Source organism: Gorilla gorilla, chromosome 19 (genome assembly GCF_029281585.2).
Source record: "Gorilla gorilla gorilla isolate KB3781 chromosome 19, NHGRI_mGorGor1-v2.1_pri, whole genome shotgun sequence".
In the NCBI taxonomy this organism is placed as follows: Eukaryota; Metazoa; Chordata; class Mammalia; order Primates; family Hominidae; genus Gorilla; species Gorilla gorilla.
The window spans coordinates 106,726,430-106,739,410 of NC_073243.2; the positions used below are offsets into that span (position 1 = coordinate 106,726,430).

At 37.0% G+C, this 12,981-nt stretch overlaps 1 protein-coding gene across 2 annotated transcripts in view; it reads right to left on the reverse strand.

The window, feature by feature from the left end:
* ICE1 (interactor of little elongation complex ELL subunit 1) overlaps positions 1–12,981 on the reverse strand; it is a 67,455-nt gene that overhangs the window by 50,071 nt on the left and 4,403 nt on the right. Inside the window, exons 2-4 of one of the 2 annotated variants that reach the window (XM_063700851.1) lie at positions 3,540–3,598; positions 2,904–2,938; positions 112–130 (exon numbers count right to left, since the gene is read on the reverse strand). In XM_063700851.1, coding sequence (XP_063556921.1) covers positions 112–130; positions 2,904–2,938; positions 3,540–3,598 — 113 coding nt within the window. Of the gene's footprint in view, positions 1–111; positions 2,939–3,539; positions 3,599–12,981 lie in introns of both variants that reach the window. The other variant, XM_055367904.2, reaches the window with a different exon arrangement.

Sequence of the window (12,981 nt, forward strand, 5' to 3'; positions counted from 1 at the left end):
CCTATGTACATTTTGCTCAAAGCTGCTTAAAAATCTGCTCCAATAAATGTCTATCTCAGATCAACTACTCATATAGGTGGTATCATAAACTATGAAAACAGGTTGGCTCACCTTCTTGCAAACTGCAGCTGTAAAACTTATTAAAGAAAACTCTGAGAATTTTATCTTCTGATACTTCTCTGGAGATAAAACTCACTTTACAATTATCTTTAATAATTTGTGTTCAACATATATACAGGCAAGATCATAAATACTAGAAAACTATATTCAAAATGCAATCTAAAACACAGTGGTAAGTCTTTTTACTGAGTTATTTCCATTTACCATAATAACACGTACCAAAAGTCAAAATCTAAATAGAGTTCTGTGAATAAATGTATGATCAGAATTAAAAGAAAGACAAAGCAATATGCAACTAATACAAAATACCTTGATTTTTCTATATAGCGGAATCCCCAAACAACCTGTCCTTCATTTTTCAAATAGTGCAGAGAATAATTCCAGCAAACAAAAGTTATGTACTTACAAAAACCATATATAACCATGCTTTGTAGAAAACAGATCATAAAATCTACAAAACTCTCATTTTTTACAATTTATATAAATTTGATAACCTTATTTTACCATCTCATACTGCTAGTAAAATATTCTAAGATAGCAAAAAACAATTCCTTTATGTTTCATCTCCTAGGAATTCCTGTATTTTTATCACAATATAGCACATGTACGTTCATAAAAACGTGTGCATCCTCCATTAGAATGTAAGTTTCTGAAGGTTTCTGAAGAACAAGAACTATATTTTATTCATTCTAAATTACAGTAATCTTTGCAAAATAGGAAAGTTCAAAAAATACCTGATGAAATAAAATACATTTCTTGCCATTTAGAAAGAGGTGATAATAAAGTGGTCAGAATTACACAAAAAAGAGCTGAAATACTGAATTATCACAGTGCAGTTATGGAAGAAATAACTTTCCCATCTTGAAAAAAATGGGGAAATGCACTGCTACTTTAGTAGCAAAAGGAATCAAATTATATTTTTAAAAGCCATGTTAAATCTGTGACATCGGCACTTCAAGTTGCAGAGCAAACAACTGCATATTTGAGGTACAACAAATGCATACTTGGAGCAAATGTGAAACATTTTTTTAAAGGTATGTATCTATCTGTAGCTGACAATGAAGCCAAATATCATATTACAGAATGAACTTCTGAAATCCAGGAATGATCAAAAGTTTTATCCGTTAATAAAGGATTCTGATAATTTTTGTTTTAAAATTTTTCTGGCCAACCTTTAGAAAAGTAAAACAATTATTTCTCTGCTAGGTTACATGTATAAGTTAACTCAAAGAGTGTGCATATTTTTTCCAAGAATGATACAATGAACACATACTCTCCTAATACTGGAACTGCCCATCTATTTCCCTATTTAGCCTTCTAAAAGTTGTGATGTTTCCATACACCTTTCACTAAGAATTGAAGATATCATTTCTGCCATAATATGCACGTATAGTTAAATGGACTGATGGTTTTAACAAACAAGGCGCATAAGAAGATTTCCAATGACCTTTATTTTTGAATGTAAAAATTCAGATAGTAAAAATAAATCTAAAGGATATCTCTTAATTTTACGATTTTCACACAAATTAGAAACGATGATATGGTCTGGCTGTGTCCCCACCCAAAATCTCATCTTGAATTGTAAACCAAGTTGTGATTCCCAGGTGCTGGGGTGGAACCATGTGGGAGGTGATCAGATTACGGGGGCAGTCCCCCCGTGCTGTTCTCCTGATAATGAGTGAGTTCCCACGAGATCTGATGGTTTTATAAGGGGCTTTTCCCCGCTTCGCTCTGCACTTCTCTCTCCTGCCACCATGTGAAGGATGTGTTTGCTTCCCCTTCTGCCATAATTATAAGTTTCCTGGGGCCTCCCAGCCATGCAGAACTCTGAGTCAATTAAACCTCTTTCCTTTATACATTACCCAGTCTCGGGTAGTCCTTTATAGCAGCGTGAGAATCAACTAGTACAGACGGTACCAACACAAATAAATAACTGATGATGACATGTAAGTTCAGGTATGACACAAATAATATTGAAGCAGGCCTCAAGTTATTGCCAAAGCTGAACGGCTGAATCTGTCCTGACATCGAACATGAAGCTAAATTTCAGGGACTCCCTAAAGGAATACGTATGTTTACTTTTATGAGAGAAACTTTATGTTTTTAAAGGAGAGATTTAAATCAAGGTATTACCACTGCAAGACATGGAAGGATCAATTACACATATCTTTTTCCCACTGCTAAAAAAATAGCTGACCAGACACTAACTCCACAACCGAGCTCATTAAATGGCTATCGAACAAATGGTGACTGTAAGGCCAAGAATTGTCTTCTGACTGCCCAACAGCATTCGTGAATATACAGCAACGCTATTTCTATATGATTTTGGAGATATATATATACACACACATTTCCCTGTAAATCACAAAAATAATTAATGAAAGTCATTGCCCAACATTTTGAATTTCCCATACTGTACTTCTTGCAGATTCAAAAATAACATTCAGCAAGTTATCACATTCAGTTTCACATTATTCGTAAATCTAAAAAACATGCCACATCCTCAGTACAAATTAAGAGAAACCCGCCCACTAAAAAGCTTATGAGACGTTAAGAAAATCACAATCAACAAGAAAAATAATCTCATTTTTAAAACTCATCATTAAACATGGATTAAGAATAAAAGGACTGTCTGTTTACTGTGCTTGTGAGACATGCCCCCTACTGAAGCCTGTTAAGTACTATCTTCCAGAAGGCCTATGAGGAACAATTCTCACATCTCTTTCAGGAATTAAACATAAGTTAGTTCCAAAACTCAACAGAAAAAGCCAGTAAAAGGATATCATCACATTTCTTCTGATATTCTGTTAACAAATTACTGCAAAAAGAAAAGAAAAATTAGGTTACTTTTTAATTTGGAAAATATACTATGTTAAAATTATGTTTCAATCCATGCAAGGCACCCTATAGACTTCCTAGATTTCCTGAAACAAATGCATGCTAAATTAATGACTATATCACCTTAAATTTCTCAAAAGCATCACGTTGATATATAAGCCTTTTATTTAGAAACCTTTAGATCTGAGTAGTATCTTGGCTCATACATTCATGAGACTATTACAAAGCTGAAAATAAAAAAATAGGAAATCTCACACCATGGCTATAAAATACTGTTAGGAGGTTTGAGGTCCAGCAGTAAAGCTAAGAAGGCTTTGAAGATAGAAAACAGATTTTTTAAGAAGTCCAGTTTGGTAAAAACAACTTCCTACTAACCCATGAGCTTTGTTTTAAAGGCCTGTGAACCTGTAACAAAAGGTTGAAGTCCCAAAGCTCACGGGGAATTATAATCAGTACCATGCAGGCCTCCAAAGGAGAAACTCTAGTGTTCATTCCAGCCCTGGGGGCCTAAAAGCACCGCCTGCTTCAGCCAGTTTGTCAGGTTTACAAAGTTCTGCCAAACAACATGCAAATATACTTACTCTGTATTGATAATTTTTTGTTTCAAGGTAATTAATGCTTCAACATATTCATTCAAATTCTGAAACAAAAAAAGCCACAGTCAGTTTTTTATCAATTACTTTAAATATAATTATTGTCTGTAACATTATTTATCATATCTAAGAATTTTAATAATTAAACATAGAAATGTTAATGCATTATTTATATTGTGTAGAGCACAATCTGAGCCCATGCTACCTCTCTCCAAACCTGTTTATCTGAATGATAGTACTCCTTTAACAGCAAGGTAGTTAGTTGTAAATATGCTTTTACTGTGTGCAATTAGTCACAGAGCTCAATAAATATTAACTATCTTTAGTTTGCTATTAATCATCAATCTTTACCCTGCATTGTTTCTGAGAGGATTTAAGGCTACCCCAAAAGACACATAAATCATAAAAAATAACAACAAAAAAGAAACCATGGGGGAGATGAACAGAAATATTAAAATGGACTAAGATTAAGTGAAAAATATATAAGGATCTAGGCCGGGTGCGGTGATTCATGCCTATAATCCCAGCACTTTGGGAGGCTGAGGCGGATTACCTGAGGTCAGGAGTTCAAGACCAGCCTGACCAACATAGTGAAACCCTGTCTCTGCTAAAAATACAAAATTTAGCCAGGTGTGTTGGTGGGCACCTGTAATCCTAGCTACTCAGGAGGCTGAGGCAGGAGAATCACTTGAACCTGAGAGGCGGAGGTTGCAGTGAGCCAAGATTGTGCCACTGCACTCCAGTGACAGAGTGAGATTCCATCTCGAAAACAAAACAAAACAAAACAAAACAAAAAAAACCCACAAATTTGGCTCTAAATTACTGCTATCAACCCAAAAGGAAAAACATCCTTAGTCACACTGTTGAAATGTTCCTAAGATTTTAAAATGAGCTAATTTTTTCTTTTCATTAACTTCTTTCCTTTAATGTCTCCTTTTTCCATCACTAAATACTTCAGAAATAAGGACTTACTTTTTCCATCACTAAATACTTCAGAAATAAGGACTTACTTTTAAACATAACCACAATAGCCCTTCACAAGTAATAATTACACCAAGTAATAATTTGAAATTATCCAAACTATGTTCAATTTTCACTGATTATCCCAATAGTTTTCCAGATAATCCAAATGATTTTGATAGTTACAGTAATATTTCCCTTTATGATAATGTCTGCCTTTTCTTCTCAGTTATGTTACATATCTGTTAAAACATCTACACATTAAAATAAAGTCAAATGCATAGTTTCTCTTGTAATCTTACCATCTGTCAAAAATCACTCAGCGTGTTTTTAACTTTCAACTTTCAGAACTGCCACCACATATATAAAATATATTTTTGGATGTACTCCATCTATCAAATTGTTGTTGAGGGAGGTTTAGGTCCTTTTCCAGTCTTTACAGACAGCATGCCATGAATTTCCTTGCCCATTCCTTTGTCAAACAGTTCTATTTTTCCTGAGAATAAAGCCCAAATACTGGTACTGCTGGACCAGACTTATGCATTTCAGAGGTTTACACTGAAAAAGGTAAAGCATATAAACTGTCAATTCACAGATTAAGAATTTGGAATAGTCAATAGACATTTTTTAAAAAACGTATTCCACCTTTTTCATAACAGGAAATGCAAAACTAAAATAACAAAAATTTACTTTTCATCCACTAGGCTAGACTGAAATAAACATATTGGTAAGGATGTAAGGAAAATAAAATTCATACTATGGGTGGTAGTATTTGAAGAGCATTTTGGCAGCATATAATGAAATCAAAACACACACAGTGATAATTTTTTCTATTTTTCCTCTACGCATTCCTGAAGGATGTTTTCTACATCCTGGTTAGCTTTTACACCCAAGCTTAATTTGTTTTTACCACTAGCATGAGTACTATCTTTATGTTGCTGTTTTTGCTATATTACATTTCCTAATTGGTTCTTAAGGGTATGCAAAAATATTACTAATTTTTGTTTGTTGATTACAGTAAGACCAGCTCATTTTACAACAATGTCACTTATAAACATACACACAAAAGATCTAAATAAAATATATACAAAGTAAATCCAGCAGTGAATAATTTATCTGCAGATTCTCTTGGGTGTGTTATGTGAATAGTTGTAACATTCACTGATAATTTTATCCTACCTTTACTCATGCCTACATTTCATTTGCCCTCCTTCCTGAACTGACTAAGGCTTCAGCACAATATTGAATAGTAAGGGTAATAACAGGTGTCTTTGTCTTAAAAGTTGGAATTAGTTAATTAAATTTGCTCTGTTCCAGGTTATTGGTTGATATCCTTTAATCATGTTATGAAACTTCTACACACAGTCTGCTAAAAGATTTTCATGTATAGGTATCAAACTTCATCAAATAAATTTCTGTATCTATTTAGTTTGAATATGTATTTTTCTCCCTTTATTTATTAATTTCAGTGAACTACAAAAGATTTTCTAGTGATAAAGCAGCCTTACATTCCTGGGGATAAAAGTAATTGAATACTATGTTAACATTATTTAAACACACTGAGGATTCAATTCCCCAATATCCTACTTAGGTTTTTTTTTTTCATCTATGTTCATAAGTGATATGCCTATACCATTTTTGCATGAAAATTACTAGGATGCCTTTCCCTTGCTAAAAACTGTAAGGAGGGAGTAAACTAGGAACACCTCTCATGCATGAATAACACTTTGCTAGGTACAGAATTGTTGGGTCACCATCTGTTAAGCGTTAAATCATGACCTGCCCCACAAAAGACATGCTTAAGTCCTAACTCCCAGTATTTTAGAATGACCTCATTTAGAAATAGGGTCTTTACAGATATGATCAGGTTAAGATGAGGTCATACTGGACTAGAGTGGGCCCTAATCCAGATTTCTGGGCAGAGAGGGTGGATGCATGCATTTGCTTTTATTTACCTCCCTAAAACCAGCTAAAACTACAGTCAAAAATTTTTTTTTCAAAAGGCAAAACCAACAAGGATGACAAGAGGATAAAAGACAAACGGAAACTGGAAAGCAGACTCAAGAGTACTGATTTAGCACCCAGGAAAGCCAGCAGTGGGGAAAAGTGAGAACCAGCTCCATTTATACTGCAAAACTTCAACAAGCTTGAGAATCAGTAACATGGATTCCTTTGAGAAGGTGAAGGGGGATGGAACTAAAACAAGCACTAGTTGCAAACTTTCTCATAAGTATTTAATCCCAATCCCCAACCATCCACCATGCCTCAGAGAAATCACTCCTCCCCCATCCAGCAGAAGGAGGTTTGCTTTTGGAAGGTCTCTGTAATACCAGGGACCCTTGGGGCAGGTGTACTATGTCAAAAGCATAAAGATTAAATAAAGATTAAATAAACCTAAGCACAGTGGTCTAAGACTGGCTGCCTGTCTCTCTTCATTAGGCTTCCAAACAGTGTAGTCCTTCTGTCTTCCAGGAAGAAGAAGGGAAATACCTTCTTAGAGATAACATCTAAAGGTAATGACACTAGACATTCTTCAATCAATAAATGGCCCAACCAGACTGTCCTGCCTTGACACTCAGGGTCCAGAAGCCCCACATCCTCAGTGTATCCGCTACTCGCTCTTTGCAAGGACTTCCAAACATGAGACAGACCTGCAGTGTGAAAGAGGCTAAAACAAGCAAAAGCAACCCGAAGTAAACAAAAACTGAAAAGAAAACTTAAAAAATGTTTATTAATAGGATGAGATAAATAATATTTGCGAAACAAGTTATTTTTGAAAGGAATATTCAGAGCTCTTAAAATTGAAAAAACTTAAAAATTAAAAATGAACACTCTAGAATAACTAAAATTAAAAGACAGACAATAGCAAGTGTTGATGATGATGTGGAGAAACTGAATACATTCCTCATACATTGCTGGTGGGAATATAAAATGGGGCAGCTGCTGTGGAAACTAGTTTTGCAGTTCCTCAAAATGTTAAATAGTTACCCAACGATCCAACCATCCCATTCCTAGGTATGAACTGAAAATAGAGTCCACGGCAAACTTACACACTGATATTTATAGCAGCACTATTTCAAACTAGTCAAAAAGTGAACATAAATTAAATGTCCATCAAAAGATGAACTGATTCACAAAATGTCATATATCCATACAACAGGAATTATTTGACAATGAAAATGAATGAATGATACATGCTACAACATGGACCAACCTTGAAACATTATGCTAAGTGAAAAAAGCCAGTTACAAAAGTCCATGTGTATTCTAGAATCCATTCATATGAATTTTCCTTAACAGAGCCAAAAGGAATCCAGTGGCTGCCAGAGACTGGAGGAAGAGTACAGAGACAGGAAATGACTAGTAACTAGTATAGGGTTTCTTTGGGGAAGGTGGAGGATGAAAATGTTTTAGGACTATGTAGTGGTGATGTCTGCACAACTCTGTGAATTGAACTGAATTGTATACAATAAAAGGCAGAATTTATATGTAAATTATATTTCAATAATGCTGTTATAGCTAACAAAGACTCAAAATATTTGACCATAAAGTTAAAAAAAAAGGACGCAGAAAATAAAAACCCACACACGAGAAAGAAGGAAAATAAATAAAAACAAATAGGGTATCAACACAAGAGGCCCCACATACCCAACAATAAGAGTTCCACATAAAGAATAAGGCGAAGATGGAGACCTAATTAAAAAAAAATACTGGTATTCAAGAAAAGTTCCCAGAAGCAAATCTAGAAATTTCTAACTGAAAGGGCCTGGAATATGGACTTCAACAGGATTCAAACCATGAAACAAGAACACAAAATTTCAGACCACTGGAGACAAAGCAAAAACCCTACGAGAATCCCAAGAGCAAAATAAAAGGCATCAAGTGATACACAAAGAATCGGGGATAGAATGGCTTCAGACTTCAACACCAACACGAAAAACTAGACCTAGAAAGCAAGCCTTCCAAATGGCAAAGGGCAAGTAATTCCAAGGTAAAATTCTACGCAATAAATATTTTCAAATCTGCAATGTCTCTACAAACTTACTTCCCAGATATCCTTTCTCAGGGGGTACTGAAAGATGTGAACATGGTCCTTCAGAATGGAGATGGGGGTGAAGAGAGCCCTCAGAATGCTGCTGTGTACCAGATAAGAGTAGGCCCCAAAGCTCGAAGGGAGAAGAAAATGAAACACTGAAAACATTCGAGTATTTATACCAAACTGGCAGAGACTTGCAAGGGAATGCAGTTATTTTTGGACATGCATTTAAACTATTATTTTTTCTAAAATAAAAGTGATTCTTCCTCTTTTTTCTCCCATTCTCTTTTGAGTTCTTTGGTACCCTAGCTCATCTTTCCCATGCTTCCAGATGTCATTTTGAGTTGCCAAGTACTTAGGCAGAGACCCCGAAGAAACCTCAGGCTCCAGAGTCACAGAGTCAGATTCACATTCCTATTCCACCCCCACTTTCTGCTAAGTGACCTTGGGCAAATTTATTTAACCTCTCCCCTGCCTCGAAACTATTTCATCAGTTTTACAGATGGAGAAACTGAAGCACAAAGAGTTTAAATAACTGGCATACTATCAGGATTAAATAAGATGCACCATATAAAGTGTTCAATCCAGTCCCTGGCATAGCAGTAAGCACTCACTAATATCTTCAGGATGAAAAATTGAATTAAAGATACAATCATTATCAGGGAAAACAAGAAACCATGCAGAAAACACTACAGCTTAGCTTCAAATAACAGTCCTAATAACGTCAACTTCAAATACTGATCTAACTGAAATCATAACTATACTGAACAAATGGAGAAAGAAGAGATATGCTTAGGCATGGTGGAGTATGGGGCAGTAAGAGAGCTGAATCCTCACCTCCCAAAGTCAGCAATGAGTCTACTATTTAACAACAGGAAAGTTCATTGTAAAATACACAGTGGAAGCAATTAAAAAAGGTTCTGTCTTGGAAAGCAGGGATGAGTGGGGCTGGGGGCTGCTGACTTGTCTTAACAACTCTTGTATATCTGTCTAGCTGCCTTTTTATATTTAACTGTGATCAAACAAAAAACAAGATCACAAAACAGTATAATGAGAAAACAAAAGATTTCTCAGTTATCCGATAGCATTCTAGTCTCTGACTAACATTATTTCCCAAGGCCCTGCTGCATATCAGCTCAAATTTGGTCAGATACTGTATTATCTGTGGTCAGATATTGTAATACTCTGATAAAACATTTTTTTCCCTCCAATCAGATTCAGATGTCATTTATGTTGGCTGAAACCAAGGCCTCTAAATAATGAACCTCGCAATTGTGAAAGTGAGCAGGGTGTGCCTGGGTGAAGGGTGCTCAGGCTCCTCTGACCCACATTCATTCCTGCACAGGTCCAGCTGCTATGGAAGAAGTGAGGTTCAAGGTGTTCTTCCTCCCCAGGAGATACTAAGGGTTGTTTCCTCGATTATCGCTTTCTCTTAGCAGCCCTGCTCTCCTCTTCTAGAGCTTCTATTATATAGTCTATTGGAAAGTTCAGGCTTATTTTCAATTCTCTCCTCTTTTCTCTCATAACTACCATCTTTTGTTTTTCTTTGCCTTCTCGGTAATTTCTTAAGCTATACTAATTCACTAACACAACTCCCAGAGCGGCCCACTCTCTTACTCAAGACTTTTTGTTTCCCATTTACTTCTCCCCTCTAGCAGACAATTTTAACTTTATCCATACAATACCCTCCTGAATTGTCACTGTGAATGTTGATGCCCATGCTTCCTTCCTTTCTTGGGGAAGTAGAATCACACCTGGCTGAGCACACAGGGCAAAGAGCAAGCTAGCAGGCCTACCAGCTGAGAGGACATGACAGAAGACATGGCCAGTGTAGCCAGGAAAATGGTTATGCTAAGGTAGTAAGTATACAGATAATACAGCAAACAAATAAATACAGATGATAACGGGATATGCAGTCTGCTCAAACAAATCAGTAAATATGTAAGAGAAGACAGTCTCTTAACTTCAGCACTACTGACATCTTGGGCTAGAAGGAAGACGAGAGGTTCGGCAGAATCCCTGGCCTCTACCAGCTGGCTGTAGCACTCCCCAAGCCCCAAGGTGTGTGTGCCGCAAACAATTAAGACAGCAGGCCTGAGAACACGATCCTTAGCAAGACCTGCTTGCAAGGCGGGCCATTGGCTGTCACCTGGGGACTCGGATTTCTGGAGAGTTCCTTCCCATCATTCCCCAAACTGATGAAAATGGCTCATCATGTATGGTTTATGCTCAACATCTGCTTTCCTTGTGGGGGTCTGGAATCTTGGTGCTTGCTAGGCAGAGGGTGCCTACAAGACCAGCCCCCAGTAAAAAAAACTCAGGCACTAGGTCCCTAATGAGATTCCCCGGCAGATAACACTTCACAAGTACTGTTACAACACGATACTGGAGCAATTAGGCATGTGCTGTGTGACTCCACTGGGAAACACTCTCAGAAGCTTGTGCCTGATTTCCCCAGACTTTGCCCCATATGCCTTTTCCCTTTACTGACTTCACTCTGTATGCTTTCCCTGTAAGAAACCACAGCCATGAGTATAACTATATGCTAAGTCCTATGAGTACTGAACATGAGCGTGGTCTTAGGGACTCCAACACTGACAATCAAAAATGTCTTCAGAAGTAGTAAAACGTTCACTGAGGAATGCAAGGCTCTGCTGTTTAAACTTTCACAAACACGAAAGACAAAGACTAAATGAAGGAGGCTGAAGAGACATTACAATAAAATATAACACATATTCCTGACATGACTTTGAGTAAGAAAGCAAAAAGCCACTCCCAGGCCAGCAAGCAAAATCTGAATAGGTCTACAGCTGCACCAATGTTACTATCCTGATTTGGAGGGGTGTAGGGTAATTATGTTGGAAAACGTTCATATCTAGAGGAAGTATACCCTGGAACATGTACAGGAGACAAAGTGTATGTGTGCAGACAATGATGAAACAAATGCAATAACATGTTAACAATTTGTGAATTTGAGAACATCAGGGTTATTTGTATTATTGTGGCAACTTTCTTGTAAGTCTGAAATTATTTCAAAATAAATTATTTTTAAAAATCACACTACTCACATTTATTGCTTTGCTGGGAGAGATTTGGCTAATTGTTCAGCATGACTCCTCTCTGATAAACCACTTATTCCTGGTGTGCTTGCTGTTTACTAACTGCTCTTATTTAAAATCAAAGCCTACGCTGATATCTAGCAGAGATGAGTGTGTCTTCTCACCTGTTAGAAACTCTGGTACAGCGTGGACTGGAACAGGGCAACAAGGCAGGAATGTCCACCTCTCTCTAACTGTGCCCCAACCACACCCACCCACCAAAACCAAGCAGAGTGGCTTCTGGGTGCTGGGAAGGAAAACCCCAGTCTCTCCAGCCCCACCTCAGTTATCCCCACCTTTACTCTGTGCTTCATCTATCGTCAACTACTTTCTCCCCTCCAGGCCTTGGCACAACTTGCTCTGTCTACAACACTCTCCCTCCATCTTTTCCCTCTTAGTTAACTGCAAATCATCTTTCAGACCTCAATTTAGATTCACTTTTATGAAGCCTTCAGAGAGGTGGCACAATTCCTATATAGCTGTCCCTCCTACATGCTCCCAGAGTACCTCATATGTCCCTTACCATAATATTTATATTATACCTATACTGTGGTTGCTTTTCTACTTAACTGTAACCTCAACAAGAATGAGCTCCATGCCTCTTCAGTTCATCATTGTATTCTGAAACACAGGATAGCATCATATATACATCGACGCTCAATAAATGTGTTTGGTAAATGAATGAATTACAATTTTGTGAGCATTCCTTGTAAAAGAACCATTTATAAATCAATAGGTCTGGAATAACATGTTTCAAGTTCCAAACGATGACACTTAAATCACTAGCGATTATCAATGGGAGTCCAGCACAAGTTTATGGACAGGCTCAAATCTGTTCCAAGGACAACCATACATCAAACTCACTGAATCTAATCTAGATACATGAGATGAACAATATCATGTGTTTCAAACTCTCATCTGGATCCCCAGGAGAATCCAATTGTTTTGCACTGCAGTGAAGTCAGCAAATATGGGCCTCTCCTTCATCAGAATAAAGAGACTATGTCAGCTTCACTAGCTTGACTTAAACACACACAACTTAAGACTTTACTTAACCATACATAATACATAATATGACTAGAGTGAGGACCCACACTGTTATATCTGACTGCCAAAGTTCTGCAACCCAGAACTCTGGGCATTGGGCTATGGGCATTGGGCTATGGATCAGCAATGAACTACTGTAATCAATGAGAGTAACAAAACAGATACGAAGTGATTTGTGAGACTACGAGCAAAAGACACAGAAAACGTAGTCAATCTGCACACTTCTGAATCAAATAATGATCTCTGCAAAGGTACCGTTATCTCTTCAACAACTAAAGAAAAAAAGGAC